Source organism: Embiotoca jacksoni, unplaced genomic scaffold (assembly GCF_022577435.1).
Source record: "Embiotoca jacksoni isolate LCO1_2020_lvr unplaced genomic scaffold, fEmbJac1.0.p SCAF_6, whole genome shotgun sequence".
Classification (NCBI taxonomy): Eukaryota; Metazoa; Chordata; class Actinopteri; family Embiotocidae; genus Embiotoca; species Embiotoca jacksoni.
The window spans coordinates 11976721-11999553 of record NW_027185414.1 but is presented as its reverse complement, the minus strand read 5'-3'; the positions used below and the strand labels follow the sequence as shown (position 1 = coordinate 11999553).

At 39.2% G+C, this 22833-nt stretch overlaps 1 protein-coding gene across 1 annotated transcript in view; it reads right to left on the bottom strand.

Annotated features, from left to right (window-relative positions):
- Positions 1 to 7455: 7455 nt before the first annotated feature.
- The window catches only part of csmd1a (CUB and Sushi multiple domains 1a), a 389897-nt gene continuing 374519 nt past the window's right edge, over positions 7456 to 22833 (bottom strand). Inside the window, exons 70-75 of the mRNA XM_069173376.1 lie at positions 22431 to 22592; positions 21179 to 21291; positions 19542 to 19629; positions 19199 to 19325; positions 17723 to 17785; positions 7456 to 15145 (exon numbers count right to left, since the gene is read on the bottom strand). Coding sequence (XP_069029477.1) covers positions 14986 to 15145; positions 17723 to 17785; positions 19199 to 19325; positions 19542 to 19629; positions 21179 to 21291; positions 22431 to 22592 — 713 coding nt within the window. The 3' untranslated portion in view covers positions 7456 to 14985. The remainder of the gene's footprint in view (positions 15146 to 17722; positions 17786 to 19198; positions 19326 to 19541; positions 19630 to 21178; positions 21292 to 22430; positions 22593 to 22833) is intronic.

Here is a 22833-nt window from a genome sequence, read left to right as displayed (position 1 = left end):
TGATAACTGAGCAGATTCCAGTGTAATTAAAGGAGATTTGCATTTTGATAACCCCCAAAAATGATGTATAGTCTAACAGTATTAAACATAAAATAATTACAGGTGTCCACAGCTGTAGGACTGTGTTTGAAATTCATTAGTAAACTTGTGACAGTTAAAATGATTTTAAGACACAATAAAACTAATAATCCTGTGAACACCGAGCAGTTTCTGGGAGATTTTTGCTCCCGTCACATTTTTCTCTCCTGTGGGCTCATTTTTCACTGCTCCAGAAAGTTCTGAACCATCATGGCTAGAAGTATAGGGAAAACTCAACAAATTAATTTGTGCAGGATAACAGAGTTATCATGTCATTGATTATAAAAGGAGAAACAATGTAAGTTGAATTCCTTTGATCATTTATGTTACAACAATTGAAAAAAGATGGAATCTCTATATACAACTTTTGCCCAAGTGCCTACAAGTGTTAATAATATTAATTTAAAAAAAAGGGGGGGGGGGGACTATTGACATTTTTACAACCTTTACAAATGCTCTCCGTCCTCTCCTCTGTGCTCCAGCCTGCAGTTCAGTTGAAAATGCACTAATTTTTATTTTTAATGACAGGTGGTCTCTGCCGAGTGATTCGGGGCTTCACAGATTTTTAGGGACTTTTAGGCTTGCTTTTACATTCTGGATTATGCAAACTGTATGTTTTTTGGCAAAACTTAAAATTAGACATGTAGAATACAGTAAGTTTGTTGAAATATAACTATTTTAAGATTAAATTCGACTACTTTAGATTTTCCTGACTGAAAGGTTCAGTTTACATGATTAGTTCGAGAACCATCAGAAATGTAGAGCTCCAACACATATTTCTAATTCTATAGTTTCTAGCTATGCTAATTGAGGTGATGCTGAAAAAATAAATAAAAAAAAAAACAACATAAAATTAATTTAAAACCTGCCGGCAGGTTGTGGGGTTCAGAGGGTTTAACAGTCTGTGTTAAAGATTACGAACCTACATGATATGCTTCCGCTGGAAATATTTGTAGTGTGACCTTTAAGGGCAGGCAACAATGGACAGAACAAGTCCACACACACACACACACACACACACTGACAGAAAAACACACACACACACACACACACACACACACACACACACACACACACACACACACACACACACACACACACACACTCATATACTTACGCCACCACTGATAAAAAAAAATAAAAAATGTTTGCTTTGTTCAAGAGTGGGGCAACATTGTGAAAATAAATACACATCATGTACTGGTATTACATATCAGGCAGATATGAGACATTTCAGTTTCTGAGAATTTCTTGGCTATGAAAACACAGTATTTTCATAGCATATAGTGTTATTGACTGTAGATCACGATATTTTGTAACTTGACCTCCTGTGTTCACAATTTATGGTGGTGACAAATACCCGTAATTCCTCTTTTCAGAGCTTTACTGAGGTTCCATGTTGATACAGTATTAAATGTAATGAAATCATTTGGTGTGGTAATCAGCAACACATCAGACTGAAAGTTTATTAAGTGGAAATTATCTTCCTCAACATGAAAGTACTAACACAAATGGTGATACATGGTGACAATGTAATGATTACTAAAGAAGAAAGAGAAAAGAAAAGTAGGTTAGAGAGAGCTGATCCAAAGACTGGAACGAGGAGGGCAAACGGGAAATGGGTGTAGATGAGAATGATAACAAAGAAAAAAAACAAAAAAACAAAACTGCCATCTGTTTCAGTCAGGTTATAATGACAGAAAAAGAGTAAAGGTCTTACTCAGCCTGTTCTTTCCCTTTCTAACTTCATGTCTGTGTCTGTATTTTTGGTGAATTGTATAATACTAGCATTTTGTACATTATTGGTTAAGACAGAGCACAGAAAAATGTCAAAAAGAAATCTATAAACTATTATCTAACCAACGAGATTCAGGTGAAAATGACAGGATCATTGTCTGAATTGCGAGGCAGTTAGCGATGGTGAAAGGCAGAAGTATTACAAATCAAGTGATATAAATATAATATAAAGTGATATAAATACATGCAGCGCATCAGTGTGTGAAGCCATGTGTGTGTGTGAGACGGAGCACATGTGTGCAATCACGCATGCGGAAATGAATGGAAACGTGAGCACATTACAGACCATCTCCCTCCCTCGCCCTCACTCCATTTCAACAGACAGAAAACAATTTTGAGTTATCAGATCAGTTCAATAAAGCGTCAATAAAGACCATCTGTCTCCCCGAGTCCACACACGCTCACAAATGACTGAAACAGGGATGGAAAATAGATGTCGGACAAATAGAAATAGTGGAACGCCAGGATAGCTGAAAGCTCAATGAAGTTGTACAGAAGCACGGACAGTGTTCAATCCCACGACACCAACCGACAATCAACAATTGTAGAAACGACCCCATTGTTTTCTGAAAGGACGCATCAGTCTAAATACTTTCTTTCTGCAAAGAAACAACTGAAGTTGTTTCTGTGGCAGTGATGTGAAAAACGGCTGACAATGTACTGATGGCACCTGCAAAGGTGTCACATTTGAAATTGTGCTCGTAGCAGCTTCTTATCAATCAATCAAACACAGTTGTTTCTTAATTAGCGGAAGATGTATCTCATATTTTCAATCTTAATGATCATCAGAGATGGAACTTGAATTCCCAAACTATTTCTTAGCTTGCAGTGGTGGTATGAAAAATGAATTGTGTTAATGTCACCGATTTGTGCTTTGGCCGGTGGATAAAAGCCCCGCTTCTCAGTAATAATTAGCTCCCCCGTGTTAGGTTGAATGAGCTTTACCTCCTAGCAGGTAACTTTCTGAAAACAACTGACAAATGTGTAACTATAATACTGCTGGGTTTTCTGAGGGGTCCTTGCACAAGGTAGTGGGTGGCAATAACCCCTGCATATTTATGTTGAGACGATGCAAGGTGCTGCAGAGGGCTCACTGCAGCTAACATTCCTCTGTACACCCACCCACCCCCCTTACAAATAACACTTTTAATGAATTATACTATGGTGCATACTCCTTTTTGCCTGTATTAGTAAGTTCAAGTCAAGTACAGAAGAGTCTTACGAATTGAATTTAAAGGACAATACTGTGCATTAAAATGAAGCGCACAACAAACATCTCCTTCAACCTGCTGCCCCGTTGCACAACAAATGAACTCAGCAAGTCAAGAATGATGGAAAGTTAACACATTTAACTTGCTGTGTGTGGATAGCACAAGCGTATGTTTAACGTTAGGTTTAAAGATAGACTGTGAATCAGATGAATACAGTACTTTTGGTTAATGAAATGGGTTTTCAGGAAAATGAAGCAGCAAGGTTGACAGAGAACAAAGGTAACCATGGAATCGGAATATTGCTCAACAGATTACATAACATTGTCGAGCACCAACAGACCACAGACACAAAAAGATAAACAATGTACTGAAACCAATGTGCAGCATTACAATTCAGCCCCAGGGACAGCGACAGTCAGTTCACAGAGCAGATGACAGCAGGTGCAGATTGGTGTGCCACATGCAAAGTTCTCCTTCAGACAGAAATAAATAAATAAAGCTGTTCTCACATTAACCCGTCTCAGGCCTTCCGCTTATGTGCGTCACAAAGGTCGCCAATGAAAACCCAGTTTTCACATGCGGCAGTGAAGGCAGCAAAAGTCAGCGTTGGAGGCAGTACCGTACTCGGCGTCTCTGTCAACAGCGTGAAAATGCAATTTACACTGAAAAAAAACAACAACAACAAAAAAAACACCAAGCTATTAGCTTGTTTCAAACGGACCAACACACGTTTGGTTTACAGCGACTTGAGAAATAATAGTGGGAGTGAAGGTGGGGGTTGACGGGCTGCACACCTGACTAACATTAGCGTCTCAGCTTTCCCGGCGGCACTGATACTGAAGTCTTTTGAGGTTTTCTCCACACGTGTTGATCTCTCGTAGCTCCAACTTTTTGTCAGCATATGTAACATTTTCTCTCCACACCACCGATTTATACGTCAGGTAACAGACAAATTATCACGTGTATTTTTTTTAGCCCGCTAACTCAATTGTTTTGTTGGATCCGTTCCAGTAGAGTATACGCTTCCTGTCTTTCTCAAATTAATTTGTCACCTGAACAGACACGACGTTAACATCATGAGATCCACTTTTCAAATTATAGGCTACTTCTTAGTGATTGGTGATGTTTCCTCCTCAGTGGTCTCTTTTCTCAAAGGATCCATCATCAGCCATCTTTTAATATCTTAAATGTCAGAAATAAACTATGGTTGTCCCAAAACTCTTTTCACGTCAAGACTAAAAATGAATCGAGACTGTTGTATTTGGCTCTCTGAAGCCATCACTCAGAACACTATTTGCTATCTGCAAATGTCAGGCCTGCATCCAGAAAATATTATGCTTCGTGAATAGTGTTGCTGCATGCTTTTTCCAGCTGGGACTTTCAGTATTGAAAAAAGCTGTATGGTTTTACTTAAACAAGTGACTGGAGTACTACATGTTCTTTATCTGCTTATTTAAAGGCTTTACTGGGGCTACATAGGTGTCTGTAAAAATATTTAAACCGAAGCATTTTTCATGGATAGTCCAGCATAAAATCATCATCGACTATTCTAGTTTGTTTTCAGATTTACGTAATTGGTATTTTACTTGGAAAATATGGGCTCGCCTCAGGAATGTAAAACACACTTCTGTGGTTTAAGTAGTATTTCTCAACACAATGTGAGTGTCACAGATCCACCGTTACATCGGTAAATGATGTTGAACGTCCTCTGGCCTAGTAGTTATTTTAAACCTTTAATCAATGCCAACTTCTATTTTACTGCTCCAGCTGGTCTTCCCTGTTTTATTTCATTGTTGTTTTAATTATTTGCTTTAATTAGTTGTTGTATTTCTTGCCCCATGTATCTTATTTGACTTTTCTCATTTATTCTCTTGTTCAAGTCTTGAATACTCCTGTAAACCAGCCTGTAACCTTGTTTTGTGAGGTGCTGTCTATATGAGGTTTCAGCTGTTTCAACTCACTATCCTGCCCTGTGGTTTCAACCACCGACATGCTGCCCCTGACTGGTTGTGCTCTCTCCTCAACCAGTTTCATATCAGCTGTCGATGGATTCTCTGTACTTGTGTATTACATGTGCTCGCTTTCTCAGTGATATGATTTGCTGGTCCCAAAGTTTCAGACCGACCTGTGTAACCATGGAAACAGTCCATAAAAGAAACAAATTTCTTATCAAACAAATAAAAGGTTATGCAGCACACATATTTTCCCAATGCATTTTTACTGTATTGAAGTCAGGATTAAGGCGCTCCTGACTGAAATAACCAACTTCCACAGCATTTTGACCCTACAGTGAGTTCAGTATTTCTCTTCATGTCAGGATCTCCGCCTGTACCCGTTTGTCGTTCCCTCCGTTTCCCCCAATCACCCTTTTCCTCATGTTCCTGTCTCTCTCCCTGTTTGTTTTGGTCTGTCATGTGCTTTATGTTTTGGTCTGTGTCTGGAGGGTGTGGATTCATCCACTGTCCTCCTCCAGTCACCTCCAACTACCACACACTTCATTCAGCTGGCACAGTTGGTTCTCATTTCAGTTATCACCACCTGGCAGTATATCAACCCCGGTCCTGCACTCCACCTGCGTCAGTCCGTCCGATCATCTCACCTGGTTCCACGCTGCAGTTTAGTCAGTATGCTTGTTCTGCAATTCCGGTTCTGACCTTCTGTCTCCCGTCTGCCGCAGTCCTACCTGTGTGCCTGTCTGCCTGATACCCTGTGGTACGTACCTGTCGTTTCACGGAGATCACCAGTTAACGTGTCTTTGCAATCCTGTTTCGGTCCACGGGAAGCCAGGTATCCAGCACAGGGACACTTTTTTTCCAAAGCCTCTCCAGCTTTATCTTGGATGTATGGTTTGAGTCACTGACATGCTAAAAGGTGAACTGTTGCCACAATCTCAGGACAAATAAAGCTCTGGTGCATCCATCCCTTCCTCAGTTTGGACTGCCTTCCTGCTCCTGCCGGGATGTTATGAGATGAAGTGAAGACGTTAGTGGACACCATTTTGGGTGACAACGCAGTGATGTTTATTGGCAGCAGCTTGTATGAGGGGAGAGATCCCAACATGTGGCTGTGCCCGGTTACTAAACCTCTGCCTGAACTCTCCCACAGGCTCAATTATGAGAAACACTTTCTTCCTGATAAGGATGAGAAAGTGTCCTTGGTTTGATTCTGCTTAACAGAAAGTCAGCCAGGCTGTCTAGTGAAATTCAGAATCAACACTCATCTTGAACAGTTAGTTCATAAGGTCTGCGTGTCCTTACGGGACCTTTACCCCACATCCAGGGAATCAGAGGAGTCTCAGAGTATGTCAGGCCTGAACAACCGAATTTCCCTGACAGGTGCTCCTTTACCATAAAGGCCTGATTGATGTGGTGCTGCCGAGGTGGTCATCTTTATGACAGCTTTTCCTGTCTCTGCAGAGGACTTCTAAGGCTCTGTTAGAGTAAATGTTGGGTCTTTGGTCACATCCCTAATCAAGGATCGTCTTGCTGTGTTACATAGTTTTAAAACCATCAGTTTTCAACCACTCTTACTGACACCACTGTGCTCCTGGAAGCACTCGAGGTTTTAGAAATGTCTCGCCACAATGTTATTGCAGGGGTTCCTTGGACTTTATGGCTTGGTTTTTGTCCTGAGGTGAACATATAGACACAGGAATGTTCCTTTCTAAACTATGTTCAATCAATTCAATTTGCAACAGGAGGAGTCTAGTCAAGTCCTACATACAGATCGGTAATAGTCAAAGCAAACATGATGCACCTGACCACAATCTGGAGTCTAGCAAAGTGTCTGAATAGTTTTGTAAATGACAGATCTCTGCTTTTGATTCTTCAATAACTTTGCAAAATAAAAGATCGAAACAACATGTTTTCTATGTGTCATTCTGGGTTATTGAGTTTAGGGTGACGGGCAAATACAACACAATAATGTGTGCAAAACATGAAGAGGTCTGATTACCTTCTGAGACCACTGTATGTCCAAAAGTAAGTGATTGGCAACATGTGTAATGAACCTTCATTTCACTATCCATTCATAAAGGGTTGTGCCCTACCCCAACGTGCATTCGGTAAGTGTCAGTATATGACGTGGACAGGTCAGCAGTGGATTGTGCAGGGAACCTGGAGCCCCCGAAGGACACCCAAGAAAACATTCACTCTTCGAAGAAAGACTTCAGCATTAGGAGTCAGATTAAATCCCGGGAAAGTCCTGCGATGTCCTTTAAAATACGACAAGACAGGCACAAGTAGCAGAGCGTCAATGCACCATGCTGACTCTTTGTGTGTTTGTAATTTAACATATTGGACAAAACAAAATAAAGACCAGTTTATAAAGCATGATATGAGTTTACAAAAACATTGGCACACAAACAGAATTATTGTATCAAAAACTTTATTCTCAAATAATGTCTTCAAAATAGCTGATAGATAAACTGAGTCTCTTTAACAGCAGGTTGTGAGGCTGCATTCACATACTGTTATTTAACCCTCAATAACACTATTATATTTCTCCCTCGTGATCTCATAGAAGGACAGAAAAATGTCATTTTCCATCCATTAATTCAAAAGTCTAGTTTTACCAGTCAAGACAGGAGCCTCCAAAACTTGCTGATTTGCTAATGTTGCTAGAGTCTAGATTTACCACAATTTGATTTTCCACTCTAAACCCATTATGTCTAAGCAAGGAGAAGCAGATCACACCTTGTTTAGACAGACACAAAGTCGGATTTTGGGCGGTAAAGGGGTGAAGTCATCCAACATCTTTTGTGCATGTGAAAGTCATCCCTCTCCCAGATATAGACAAGAGGATCAGCCACACAGGGCTGCTGTTACACAAGAGCAACTGTCTTTTAAGGGAAGTGTCATTTTCTACCCATCAGTCACGACATTATGACACTCAACATTTGGTGTTTATTTTTCGTTTGATGTAAAAGTGTGTATATCTAAAATCAATCGAAAAACGTGCGGAAATGATATTTTAATCTGAAGAATCGCCAATTCGAAGGCAACTCTGATGGCACAGCTACCAGATAAGAGGCCACCCCAAATTTTCTATGTATTACTACATCACACAGTAGACCATATTTTTGCAATGATTGCTTAAAAATGTCAAACGTTCAACAGAAACGTACTATGCCGGCCCCAAGCGGCAATGCTTCAAATGTTTTAGACTGTTTTCAGTTCCTGTGTAAAAGCAGCCAAAATGGACAAAAGAGACCATATGACATTTTGATATCTGATACTCAGTTTGAACCATAGATTTTTACATGGCATGTAACAGTAAAAACATTGACCTTAATGAACAAGATTTTTTTTGTACGTACATCATTAATCATAAAAAGTACAGCATGTTTAATAATTTGTTGTTGTTGTTTTTTTTTTACAAATTCTCCATAAAAAATAGATTTCTGTACAAAAATGTTTTTTTTTTTTTTTTTTTTTTTTTGCACCTACTTCAAGTTCAGCAGCACATGATGATGGTGAAAGATGACAGTGACAAAAATCAAGATATTATGACGCTGGAAACAATAACATTGATGACGATGGACCTTCCTGGCAAGGACCTGCCATTCTCAACATATCTCCGTGCCATTTGGGACAACAAAAATAAATACTATATTTCAGAGCACATTTATAAACAATAGCCATTTACTGCATGTTAATAAGTGTTGCTGAGAAAGCATCCCATCAATTTCACATGTGAATATAGCACTATAGTGTGTGGTGTTCCAATTTACAAGCAGCCACATGCTGAAATGAAAATTATTCTTCCTTTTCACTGATGGGTTAAGCAGGTCTGCAGTTGACAAAAATTTAGTTCACACACAACAGGTTGTAGATTTTCTTCAAAGCTCTAATGCAGACCGTACGGCATGAGGAATTTGTCCTACCCAAACTGTTGAGAAGAAGATGAGACAAAGTCCCGTAAACATAAAATGAACTGCTAACATTTTAATTTGATTACACTCAAAACTGTAACCAAAAGCAGCCCAGATATACAGAGTGGATGTGTGTATGTGCATGCAGAAGACAAGGACTGTCCGATAGGAATACGAACACCTACACAGACACACAGGAATGTAAGATTTCCATCTAGTAAAAAAAAAAAATCCCAGCATGGCGTTTCATCCGTGCTGGAATTTACAGATTAATATGGCAGTCAGACCACATATGAAGACATGTATGACAGTTCCTATCAAAGCAGGACTGGTTAAATGATGCTCAGTACCCTATCTTGATGTAATGTTGATACATCTTATATCGGCATTGAATCCATTCTGTCGTGAAGAAAACATATCTGTACCATGTGACACCATGTAAAAATGCAATGTGACAGTTATAATTTGAGCTGTTTTTTTGGGGGTTTTTTTCAGCTCACCACAGTCTGGACTCCTTTGTTTCAGAGAGGACTGCTGACAATACCACTTTAGAGTAAGTGAGGGACAAACGTGGACACTACTCAAACTGTGAGAAGTCTCAGCTGAAGACGCATTAGTAACCTTGGCATTTTAAAATGTTGTGGGTAGTTTTATTGTTTTTTTATTTTTTATTTTTACTTGTAGCCAGCTATCGCTCTTTTAAACAGTGAGGACTGCTGACAATGACAAATGAAGGACAAATGTGCAAACTTCTACACAAATTGTACAAAAAAACATCAGACGTAAAGAGAACATTATCCAAATTTTCAAGGCATCTCAGAGCAGGGATGTGTCGCGTTGAGCTGAATATCCCACAAGTCATTCTAATAAGGCTGAGTAGAGTACTGCTTCAAATCTTTCTAAGTGACTGTAAGCCACCATACACTCTTCCCAGTGACTTTCCAAATGAAAGCTGCCTTAGCTATTACAAACAAGTTTTTCACATCACATTATAAAGTTTCTTCATTAGAAGATTCAATTCTGTTGATTTAAAATAGATTGCGGCAAACTCATGGCTTAAGTCTAAATGCTCTCCATCGTATGAGCATCACGTCCACATGTGTTCTTAATCAGGGCCATGACAATAGATCTGCGTTTCCTGGGATTAATAAAGGGACAAAACACAGGTGGACCTTATAGGAGTACCCTTCTTTCCATTCACTCAGTCATTGAAGAATAATAATTGAATAATGAAGGAAATACTTTTTTTTTTTAGATATCTCCTTTCGAGTTTAAACTGGACACAATGGAAATCTATTTTCATGACCCTACTGATGACTTTTTGTACAATAAGATATTTTCACATTGAATAAAAATAAAATATTTAATATCTGTTTCGTAAACTAGCTTCTCAGCAATTCAGGGCTAGCTCCACCATGACTCAGCATATTTGTAGTCTCAATTTATCAGAGTTTGGGTATCAAGAAATTGAAATGTAAAGAAGTACATTCACAAAGAGAATTAACTCATCTTCATAGGAATATACACTTTGGACGTGTACACTGGCATTCTTTTGCATCAGCATTAAATATGGAGACCATATTATAAAGTGGCAAAAGTTTGCTTTAGGCTGATACAATGAGACCACACCCCCTCCCACCTGTGAATGAATACACAGGAAAACCTGCGAGTTAAAACGGTTACTGAAAGAAGCAGGCGTGGCAAATGGCAAATGACATCTGTCGCTACACAGCTGGCGACCGAGGGAAACATCGGAGGTTCATGGGGGGGGGGGGGGGCACTCATAAAATAGAGCTCATCTAGCATCCATGTGGGCTTTCAGAAACATTGTAAGAACTTCAGAATTCTGCTGTAAGCCTGATGTCTACACTAAAGGTCACTCTGAATTTGGCTGAATTTCTGTGGGGACAAGAGAGGTGAAATCTAATCTCTGCAGCACGGCTCTGATTGCACCATGCCAGAATAAACAGACACAACATGGAGTGTGAAATTTCTCTTTCAGGCACACGAGGAGATCGGATCTCCGTCATTAATTGTTGAAAACTAGACCTTTTATTACAGCTTTGGAAACCTTGCCGCCTCTAATTTTCAAGCTCTGTTATGCACTCTTGACTCCATAGGAATCTCAACTGAATTAATTAAATCAATTAAAATAGAGGCACAGGGTGCACTCTAGCAGTATAAAGAGAGGAGGCTCATGATCTTGTGAGCAGACACTCCTCTGTTATTGCTGAAGAGATTTTGAATGTGTGTCTTGTTGAACTATTGCACACATCTGCATATCTTTATTTTCTGTGTATCATTGTTCGCTGTCTGACTATGACCCTGACACCGAGTCTGTAAATTACAGGCTGACAATGGATATTTTAAAGCCAACAATATCCTGTAGTAATACATAGTCACCATTGTTTCAGGACATTTCATTTGCAGCATTCAGGTCCGTGGCCGAGTCATTCTCAATTAGATGAGCTGAAAATGTAAACAGAAACTGCCATTTGCTTGTTAATTTGTTCTCACTTATCTCAAAACAGGTGAATGCGACAACCTCCTCATGCCAAACAGGTGTGGTTTTTTTTCAGTATTTGAGTTCACTTATTTCAGTGAAATTATTGTTTGCCTGAAACATAACTGTGCAACATAACGTTTCATCGACAAGTTTTCGTTATCTGCCTCTCATACTTTCTAATCACCATTTGTTATGTGTGGATGAAATGATTTGTGATTTAATGTTTGTAAATATATGACAGCATTATCGATTGTAGTTGAATGAAAACATGGAAAACATAAATGAAGCTTCATTTTGGATGGTAAAATTCATGCAGGTTAAAGCAGATGCCTGTTGTACAAACATAATGCCAGAATGTTGAGCATGAATATGAAACAGGAAATGGGCCTGAAGACACCGAAAGACACATACTGAAAGCAGTTACATCTGTGATCTAAACCAAGTGCAGCATCTTTCAAAAAATATAAATATTTTCAGAGGACACTGCGAAAAATAACAAGCTTGGTAAGTGATTTGATACTACTACATTTTCTTGGATCCTGCAGACTCATGGGTATTAGAACGCCATTTTGATCTAAAGTACCAGGAAATAAGTGGACTAGGTCGCACTCGCTAAGCTTGTGTATTTGTTGCAGTGCGGTTCCAGCATTGATAAGCAGGATGTAACTTACTCTCTGCACACGAGGTATTTCTCAAACAATGGAGGGGCTCAGGGGGCGATTACCGTTGGCCACAATAATTGTGCATGTTGTCGTCATACTGTGTCTGTTTGTCCTCTGCCTGAGATGACCACTTCTCAAACAGATTTCACAATATGCTGTGCACTCTTTAAAAAGGCGTGTTCAAACAAGATCATGTGCATCAGACTTGTAATGTGTGGAAAGGATGCACGATGAGGTGAGCCGAAAGGTACATTTCCAACACATCTTTTTAAGGAGAGTTAGAGAAACAGTCGCGCGTTTCTGAGAGCTCAAACTGTCGACTACTACAAGTGATCAGTGAACCCATACTGAGAGACTATTTTATCTTAGTTTTACAGTATCTAAAACTGAGTGCTATTTACTTTACCATATGGGGAACTTACCTGCAAATAAAACTAGCGGAGGGGTACCAGTGTTTGACTGGGACTCCACTGCATATTATGAATGGGAGTTGTGTAACAGTATTCAGTATGAGCTTTCAGAAACAGCCACTGATTTAAAAAAAAAAAAAATAATAATAAAAAAAAAATGGCAGGAAAATCACTGTGACGCCATTTTCTTTCTTGCTTGGAGGTCCACAGGTAACCTGTTCCCAACTTTCTGGTTGGCTAGCATGTTGTCATGGCAACGGAATAAACAACAGTATAGTATGTGGTCACACTTTCTGCTAACAGGGAGTGTGAAATATAAATGTGTATATACAAACACTCTGTAACCCTGTATTTAGTCACTTTGTCATCTTTTTAAAGATAGAAGTTTCTGAATAAAATTCTCTTTTTTGAATGACTCATTTTCCAAACCCATTTCAGACCCAAAAATTATTCATTTTTTCATAACCCAGTCAGAAAAACACACTAGTGCAAAATTTGTGCGGTTTATATAAAGTTTATATTTTGGGGTCCCCAGCAGCAGTAGTTTGGGAAGTCCCATGGAGCCGCTGGGCTTTTGAACATAAGAGTCTGTTCATCAATATCTTCACTGAAGAAAAATGCCAGAAGAGACAATGAGAGACAGCTAATTGCCTCTGTTTCCACAGCAACATGTCCTTGTCTCACTTTTCCAGCATGACTGACAGAGGTGTCTAACTGTCCTTTTGTCTGTGTCCGTCTGTCTGATTTCTGTCAGTCAACCGGTCTGTCTGTTAATCAGTTAATCTATTTCTGATTTTGTGGCTGGAGAGTATAGTGTAGAAAAATGATCAGTCATCACTTGACTGATAGTCCCGACCACAGTTACGAGAACACATCTTTTCCTGGATTTGGCCACAGCTGATTGCGGCAGTCGACGATCCTGACAGCTTATTGCCTCCAGGCTTCCACTTGTTCAGCCACCAAGCACAGAATCCTGGCTATGCCAAGAACAAGAATCAGTTGTCTGTCTCTTTGATTGTGTTAGACAGGTCTCCGGAAACCAGTCCATAGTGTACATCAACCCGGCAACTCAAATGTCTGGTATTTTAGTGGAGCACAGTCAGCCTAGTGCTACTGTGGAATATTGTATAGTACCGATTTAAAGTGTGTAGTACCTCTATGTAATATTTGAAAATGTGAAAAACTCATCTAGAACTAGTTCACAGGTTCTGGTACTAAACCTGGGGAAAGCATTGTTTGCAAAAGCTTGATTTGGGATGTTTTAGCCTAATTACTTGCCATGTACTGCGGGCAGACATTGTCATAAAAGGCAATATAGTGGTAGAAGATAACGACAATTACAGGAATCCATTTGAAAATCCATTATTAACTGACAACTAAGCTCACCTAACGCTGTGATTGTCCTGCTGTATTAAAACTCATCCAGTTCTCCAAGTAGGCTAAAACATTTCAAACTTATCTGCAACTGCTTTTTGACCGTGGCTTGTTTGGCACTGGTCCACCATACTTAGTACCAGTTTAATACTGGTGTCCAGTTTTGAATGAGTGTCATTTTCTTTAAAGGAACTGCTCTGGTTTATCCTTATCACTGCATTGACAACGTTTGCATTTGGTTGTCAACTTTACAGCAGTCTGTACAATCAATATTAGATTCCAACAAAACAGACTCTGTAAGCTGTCATTACATCAGAGTCTAGTCCTGTCAAGTCCAGTGTGATGGAAGTCCAGTAGGAAGGTTTTGGTCCAGCACCAATGACGGTTTATGTTTACTTATGGGAACCATCCAATGTCTAGAGAGGGCTAAAGGGTGGTATAGTCTAAGTGCCTCCCCTGAGGGTAGAACCTCACATTGGTCAAACCCATGTCTGGCCTGCAGTAGTGGAGTTCATAAGCCTATACCACAATGCAGATTTGGCAAGGGGGTTAAGGGGTTACATTTGGATAAGCCACTTTTCAGTTGTAGAGAGGGTGTTCAAGGGCCATATGACACTGGTCATACGAAGCCCTTTCCAGAAGGAAGTCGGGTCAAATTTTGCACTAGTCAACCGACACTGGACGAGCATGCTCTTGGAAAGAGCAGTTTGTTTCTTGATGTTGGAATTGCAACAGTGCTTAAGAAGAATTTAAGCCCAAAAATGGATCTCCTGAGCAACAGACTTCCTGCAATTTGATGACGCCATTGTCTACTCCCTTGTTTATTGGTTCCGACTAATCTTCTCTTTCAGACTAGAGGTGGATAATACCGTTGTTCAGGTAGGAGGTGGAGTAGAGCTGCATCACTGTGTCGATTATGCTGAAAGGGGACCAGCATGCTACACAACGACTGCTCACGCTGACGAGTCCAGATCCTAAATTTGTTCTTACTTTTTTTGTTTGCTTAAACCACGATGCAGACTGCAACCAGGAGGTTGGACTGAACCACTGTACAGGTAGTGGCAGGTTTGCTGGACTATACCACAGTACAGACTGTGTTGAGTGTGGTATCAAATCGAACTGCCTTAGCTTCAGTGGGCTTCATGTTGGTGTCATACATTGGATTTTCAAATGATGCCTGACCATTGGAGCTCTCATGGCCGACATAGCCATTGAACTGGACCTTTGGACGCGTCCTGAAAAACCAACAGAGAAGTAATAATGCATTAATGACACAATCTTCGTTTAAAGTTGCCTTGCCAAACAGTATTAAATGTTTAGAAAAAGAAAAGACAGTATAACCAAAAGTGTGCAAGCCTCTAAAACACAAAATGACAAGTAAACCACACAACTATAGGCATTTCAGGACAGTGAAATTAAGTGAAAACAATGTGTGTCAGCTGTCCCCACAAACACACTTAAATAATTGACAAGGTTAGGCTCTTTTAACTTCTGAAAAATAGCTTAATCCTGAACCTGCATTGAGTGTTTTTTCTCAATGTCATGTAAAATTGTTACCAGTGGTAACTGAGTAAGAACTAACTCAGGTCTGCGGCTCTATTCAAACTGTCAGCTTAGTGGTCTGTTTTTTTGTGCCACATTGACTGAATGGTTGAGTCTCACATCTCTCACCAACTCTTCAATATATGATCACAAGCTGACAAACATGCTCAAATATGCCGGATATATGGTGCACGCTCTGTCACTGAGCCACAGTTAATCAGTAACTGGTAAACTATGATGACCTAGCAGCTAGTAAAGATGTTTCTCAGGAATTGGTGAACCAAATCAGAGCCAAAAGGCCAGGGAATACTGAATTACATCTGTCAGGCGGCTCTGCATCCGCTGGATTTCATGCGTGTCTATGAGTTTATTTTGAAGCCTTTGTGCCACCAACTGTTCAAACAAAACCCTTATGGAACTTTAGGTGAAAAGATGAAATCTGATTACAAGATAGCAGTTCTTGTCTGAAATCAAGGTGAAAATTCTGACTTTTTCGTTCATGTGAAAATATTAAACATTTCAAAATAAATCAGACAATATGCACTGTGGTAATTTGCAGTGTATGTCTTATTCAGCATCTCTGATGTAAAAAACACAGGTGTTCAAGGAAATGAAGGATGTATTAGTTCAAGAACTGCTGGACAGCAGAACGTGCTTGTACTTAGGTGTAAGGGTATAAATTAATAATCAACTGAATATTAACTTTATCCATATTTGTCTCATACATTCAACTTAAATTACCCTTCACTGTCCTGTCAGCTGTCTTGTTAGACATGTTGGTCTGCAACTTTCCACTTAAGATTAAAGGCGCAAACTTTGGCAGAGTAAATTCAAATAGCTTCAAATTGCAGGGGAAATTACGGCAGGCGTGAGAACATGTCCCATAACTACCTGCTTCAGTGGTCCAGCTGCCCAGCGCTCATCTACAGCTCTCACGTGAGTGTGTCTGCTTGCAACCTGCTGTCGTTCAAAGGTTGTACTTCAAAATATATGTATTCATTAATTCTCAGTCTACCTGAATGAGGATTTTTAAGAATCTTACTGCAGGGGCTCAAACAGGTATATGGTGATGTATGACTACCCCCTCCTAATTTGTCTGTTTGTCGCAGATTACATTTTTGGATAATCAGGTCCTATAATCCCGTTAGATATAATCACTTACTCCCAAACCCTGTGGAACTATTATCAGGGAGGAGTGCTGCAGCTGAAACGCTGTTCGACTCTGACCTCATTAAGAGTGTATGTTGGTCGGTGTGTGTGTGTGCGCGCACTGGTAGAAATCCAACCCTGGGGAGCCACTAAGCCTACCCTACATGCTCAACCCATTACTTTACAAAACTGCACACACCAACACACACCGCAGACCTCCCTGTGTGGCAGCAGCTTGAAGCGCTGCACTGGTCGTGGCTCTGGGTGCAATAGTTTAATTTTAGTGGTAGAATGAAAAACGGCACACATAATTGCTTTGACAGTATTATAGATGCTGCACACACATACGGGCCAAAGCAGGAAGAAACTGCAGTGTACGCACCCATATCTTGCATTTCGTTTCTCATTTCAGTTTCTGCTGTACACTGTTGTGTGAATAAGTCATGTTTATTTCTGTTGGCTTGCCATTATGTTGGACTGGACGTTATGCTATGCTAGCAAAGCTACCTTTGGCATAAACCTACAGCTTCGTGCAGATAATATTAACGTCAGCTATTAATGACAGTAGAAGAAAAAGATTTTGAAAAGCAACAGCTTAAGGAAGTACATATCTGTATCACTTGCTGCAATCAAACAGTAGATATTTATATTTAAAATATAGTGGATTAAATATTGCATTCGTTCTTGATGACATCATGCTGACAGAAGGATGACAATGAGATCAAAGACAAAATAAAATGCCTTTTTTTTTTTTTTTTTTTTAGCTTGAAAGGATTGCTGTTTTGACACAGTAGGGCTGCACTGCTTTCAAAAACTTAAAATTATTCATTCTTTTTTTTTTTTTTTACTGATAATACATGCCAGTCCCCTTGTTCCATTTATCTTTGGACTGATATTCATTTTGGTTTACACTCCTTAGTTTCTAGTCTGGAATTAAAGAACATTATTTCCGTTCATAAAATTCAAATTACATTTTTGGTTGATTGTGCAGCCTTACTAAACAGCATGAAGAAAAGTCTAAAAAACTAAAAACAAGAGATGAAAAGTTTGACAGAGGATGTGGCGGCGGGCGGAGGTCTGGTTGCTGTTTGAACCAGATGGATGACAGGTGCCAGTCTTACCTGCCGCCAGGCCCCCAGGTGTCTTTTGGTCTTTCATTGTCATCTGTGTCAGCAGACAATGTCCTGCATACAACCATCAGCTTTAATATACATCAACTAGCATTTCACACTGCTAAATGGCAATCAGGTTGCATAACAAAGTGTAAAAAAATGTAATGATAGAGTTATTAGTCAACAAGTAGAACCAGCCAGCGGTTTACTATACTGAATGTGATGTTGATATATACTGTACGTGCGTCTGCATAGCCTTGTGCACGGCAGTCACCATCTTAGCATTCACAGGATTTACCATGCTAACTAGTTAGTACATAAAAAAAGAACATTTCTGACTGTGTAACACAAACTATTTCTTCCTGCACATAAAGTCCATGTTTCCTAAATTACATCAAAAGGTCTGGACACTACAAATCTCATTGCATACAGAAAACTGCAGCACAGAACTACCATGAATGACAAGCCAACAGAATCATGTGTAATAACGTCTATTATTAGATGTGTGAGATGACTTTGTAAAACTTTGAATGATGAAGGGCAAAGGTCTAAATATACCTGATATCACACAAGTCTTTAACAGGAAACATAATGCTGAGATTTTACCCTCAGTAGAGTTCTGAAATAGCTGGCATCTTAAGGCATTGTAAGTCTTCTGTGAACTTTCTAAGAACAATAATTAACATCTGGGGTCAATCAGATTTAATCGTGCACAAGGAGTTCGAGAGCTATAATTACTTTTTATAATGTCTGTAAACCCGCCTTTCTTTCTAAAATGTATCAAACAGCCACCTCTACTCAGTTAGGAACAGATAACTCACAAACTGATTATGTTTTCAAAGATATATCATTAATCTCTTGTATGCATGGGCCCTTGGTCTGTTCTTACTGTGAGATGCTTGAAAAGTACAGGCGCATGTTTTAGTGTCAAAATAAGAGCGCTTATTTCCAGTCGAATCATTCTGCACCAATATTGACCAAAAGATAGACATGCAGTTTTAAAGACCTTCTTCAACTGGAGTCTTGAGAGACCAGAACACAATGCAACACACCTTTGCAATGCAAAGACATGTCATAAATAAATTAGAGAGTTGATGTTTCAAGGAAATATGTAGAATGTATGGAATAAATTATTGGATAGAATGAAATAAATTGAGAAAAACAGGCTCACTAAAAATTAAGATTCCAACAATGCATCTAAAATTCAATTGAATGCTCATATTTTACTATATATATTCACCAAATGAACATGCTTAAGACTGATCAAGATGCTGATTGTGTGTTTGACAATTAAAAAACATTTTTGCTAAAATTTTGTTGTTGTAATAATTTGCTGTCATACTACTTTTGGCTCAGGCAACAAACCCACCACTTGTTTTTTTTTTTTTTTTACAGAGATAGTCAGAAGGTAAATTCCTGTTTTGTATTCTACTCTGCTGCTTGTTTGTTTTTCTCTGATGGATTGACGTTGATTATATAGCTTACCTGTGCTTGTAGAGGTAGAAGGCAAATCCAGAGAGGATCAGGGCAAAGAAAGGAACTAAGATGGCTGCTGCCACAGAGCTGCTGTTCGTATAGGGGTTTGATGGGTCCATTGCCATGGTAACAGGGCCTGGGGACACAGACACAGATGAACCGACACGTGCATAAACTCGCAAAAACACGCAAACAGCCCTTTGTGCACATGTAATAAGATGCTTCCTGAATTCTTAGTCAGTATTCTCTGCTTCTTGTGTCTACTCAGCCTCAAAACTGAAATACATTTCAATAATATGAAATATTTGAGTTTTTCCACAGCGCTTTATGATATGTTGTTGCTGGGACTTACCTTGCCTCGTCAGATGGAACTTGCCAAAATCTTTACTGTGAATATGCCCTTGGTAGACAAATGTCTTCTGGTCCGATTCTGCAGTAAGCTGAAAAGAAAAACAGTGTTCAGACCTTAATTGATCATATCTGCAATAAAGCAGGGTTCACACTGGTTGCATTGCTTTTAAACCAGTACAGTTGAATAAAGGCTCTTTGCAATGACAGTGGGAAATGAAGTATATGTTTATGTAACATTAAAGGATTTTGTGGTGAAGGTACAAAGTACTAGAGGATGTATGGGAAAGGTGTAATTATAGGTTGAAAATATCTTAAAAACAGAGAGATGAATATGTAATTTCCTTCATGTACAGTTAGACTGTAGATGGATGACAACATCAGGCTGTCAGCTTAATGTTGTCATCTCCGGAGTAAAAGTAGATCTTTTATACCGGACCTGTAAATGTAATTTATCAGTCATCAATGTGATTTATATTTATAGTCAAAACAATCAATCCTTCAATGTGTTGGGTGGTTTGTCACAATAAGTACTGCAACACGTAAATGCATTCATTTGGTAAATTCATTCATAAACATTTTGTTTCAGTATTTTACATTATGCTGTATGAATTTGAAGTCCAACACCTTTTCATCATCGACAGTATCCCTCCACATACTCTACTGTGTTCTCTCCTGTTCCCACCTCCTTCTCTTCCCCCTTTCCACCATCTCTTGCTTGGAAATTCAAGCAGTGAGGTTTTACCCACAAATTGACAACTGGAATTTCTCCTTCTGTCATTTGCAGTTTAAATGACCGTGTCCTTGTGTGTCCTTCATTCTTTCCGTCCTTCCTTCTTTCTTACGTCATTTCTTCCTCAACGTCTGTCTGCTACTACTGTCTGCTACTACACTTTACAATCCCCCCATTCATTTCCTCCATCCCTCTCTCTCTCTCCTCTTCTCCGTCAACAAGTTGAACAAGTTATGCTCTCTTCCCAAGCTGTGCACGGGATCTTCACGAGTCCCAGCATCAAATATCTCATTGAACTAAGTTAACAAGTCTACCTGCTGCATGAAACATTACACAAAGCTGGCCTTTTTTCTTTTTTCTGTCTTACTTTGTAACACTTTTGGCATCCAAAATATATAACTATGATGTGGCTGATTTATTACATAAAAATGTATAAAAGAAACTTTGAATAGTCAGAGCAAAAGTGCAATAATTCAACACTAACTGAGTCCCAGATTTATGGTCTCATAGAGAGTTACATGCTGAAACAATGTCTCTCCTGTAGTCTCGGCTGAACGCCTGGGCAACTCATGGTGACAAAAACACTAAATTCAAGTGAGATTTTAGACACGTAGGAAGCACCACCATTTGGTGTCATCACTGACAGGTATATGTATAAATGGAAATGCATCGTATTATTGGAAGGTTAGCTGAAATGTCGTGTTATGGATCGCCTAATCCAGGCATGTATCTGTGGAGTCAGTGATGTGGGATTCAGTATCATTCATATCCTGTTATTGTTACACCTGTATTCTCATTAAATATTCACATTACTGTATTGATTTTAACTATTAAAAACAGTGTAAAAAAAAAAACCAACATTCATTTTACCATGCTTGATACAGGAAACAAAAAAACGTTTTTCTTACATATCCATCCATAGCCCAGTTGTCGTTTTTAAACTTGCTGTAGTAATGCTCTGTTGGCCCCTTCACTTGGTAGACCTTCAGCAGCAGCTGGTTTTCCTCTGACTTATAGGTACCTAGATCGATGGAGACAGAGACAGAGCACTGATGTTGAATATACAAATAATTTGATTAGTGCTTGAACCTGATATAATATTAATAACAGCAAATGAACTTCTTATTTGTTTTGGCACTTGGCAAGGTAACGAGAAAGTCACTGAGACAAAGGTGCCATGGGAGTTTGACGAATGGAAAGACAGACGGATGGGTGGGTATACAAACAGACAGGTTGTGTGACAAACAGAGAAAAGGAGGCACCTTGACATTTTGAATTATCATACTCTATTCCCTTCACCAAGCACATGACACATTACCGGAGGGGGAAATGACATGTACCCTTTAGCTACATGTCTCTACTTGGTTAACTGTAGTGTCAAAACAAAAACTGCTGATGTTCAATATGACAAATCCGTGTAAAACAAAATCATAAATAAAAAAAAAATGAAATGATTATACATGTCGAAGGGGAAATTTTATTGGGTGGCATTATCCGCTTTGTTCACCTGCCAGTTATTTTCATATAATACATACATTTCAATAAAAAAATACATCATGTGCACTGGGGCTCTGCTATGGGAGGTTATGTTGCTCAGGGTATAATTTGACTCTCTGACATCGGCGGGGAGCGGCCCACATGTACAACTTGTTCATCATTTCCACCAGTGCCACTGTTTGTTATATTATTCAACACATCAATAAACACTTTCTCTCCTCTGTATACCCTACAGCTAATTTTCTGCCAGTCAATATTTATAAAAATGATGAGCTATATAGGGGAATGCGGCAGTTACAACATAGATACCAGCAGTGCTTTGCTAATAAGTGTGAATGAAAGCTGTATTTTTTATTAATCTGCTGTATATTTACACCTATAGCTTGTGTTGTTTACACTGAATTTAAAGTCTGCAAATGTTCAACTTCTGGGATGTGATTGCACACTGACAACAGAGGTGGTGTTACAACACCGCTTTTCAGTTAGATTGTTCCTTTTTACTTTCATTTAGCCATCACCTGAGCACCAAACAAATTAAGTGTTTTTCATCCAATTCCTACCTATCCTGTTCTGGGTGACTGGGGGAAGTATTTTTGTTTTTCACATACATTTTATGACTTTTGACTCCTATGATAGTCTGTGTTTGTTTTCCTTGTTGTTTACCTGACAATCTGATTGACACACCGGTGGTCTCCAGTAATGTGACGTTTACTCTGCCACTGGTAGCGTTGAAGCCAGTGACAGTAAAAGTGGTTGCCTGTCTCTTCCCTAGATACTCGTAGAAACCGCTCCACTCAGAGTTTGGAGAGAAGACATCCACTGGAACTGCAATGGAGACACAGAAACCAAAACAAGAAGAAATGTAAATTTCTGAAGATCAAAAGATTAAAAAGCTTGTTATGCTGCTGCTATCAGTGTCTTCACTGCCTCAATGACTTTTCCTAGCTGCACGTTAAAGGTCATGAACAATGATTGGAACAAAAGGCTCTGGATTAGGATTACCCTCATGTGATTTCTAAGAAACAAACCAAACAGTAATACCTCTGCTTCGTTTATAATTGAGCGC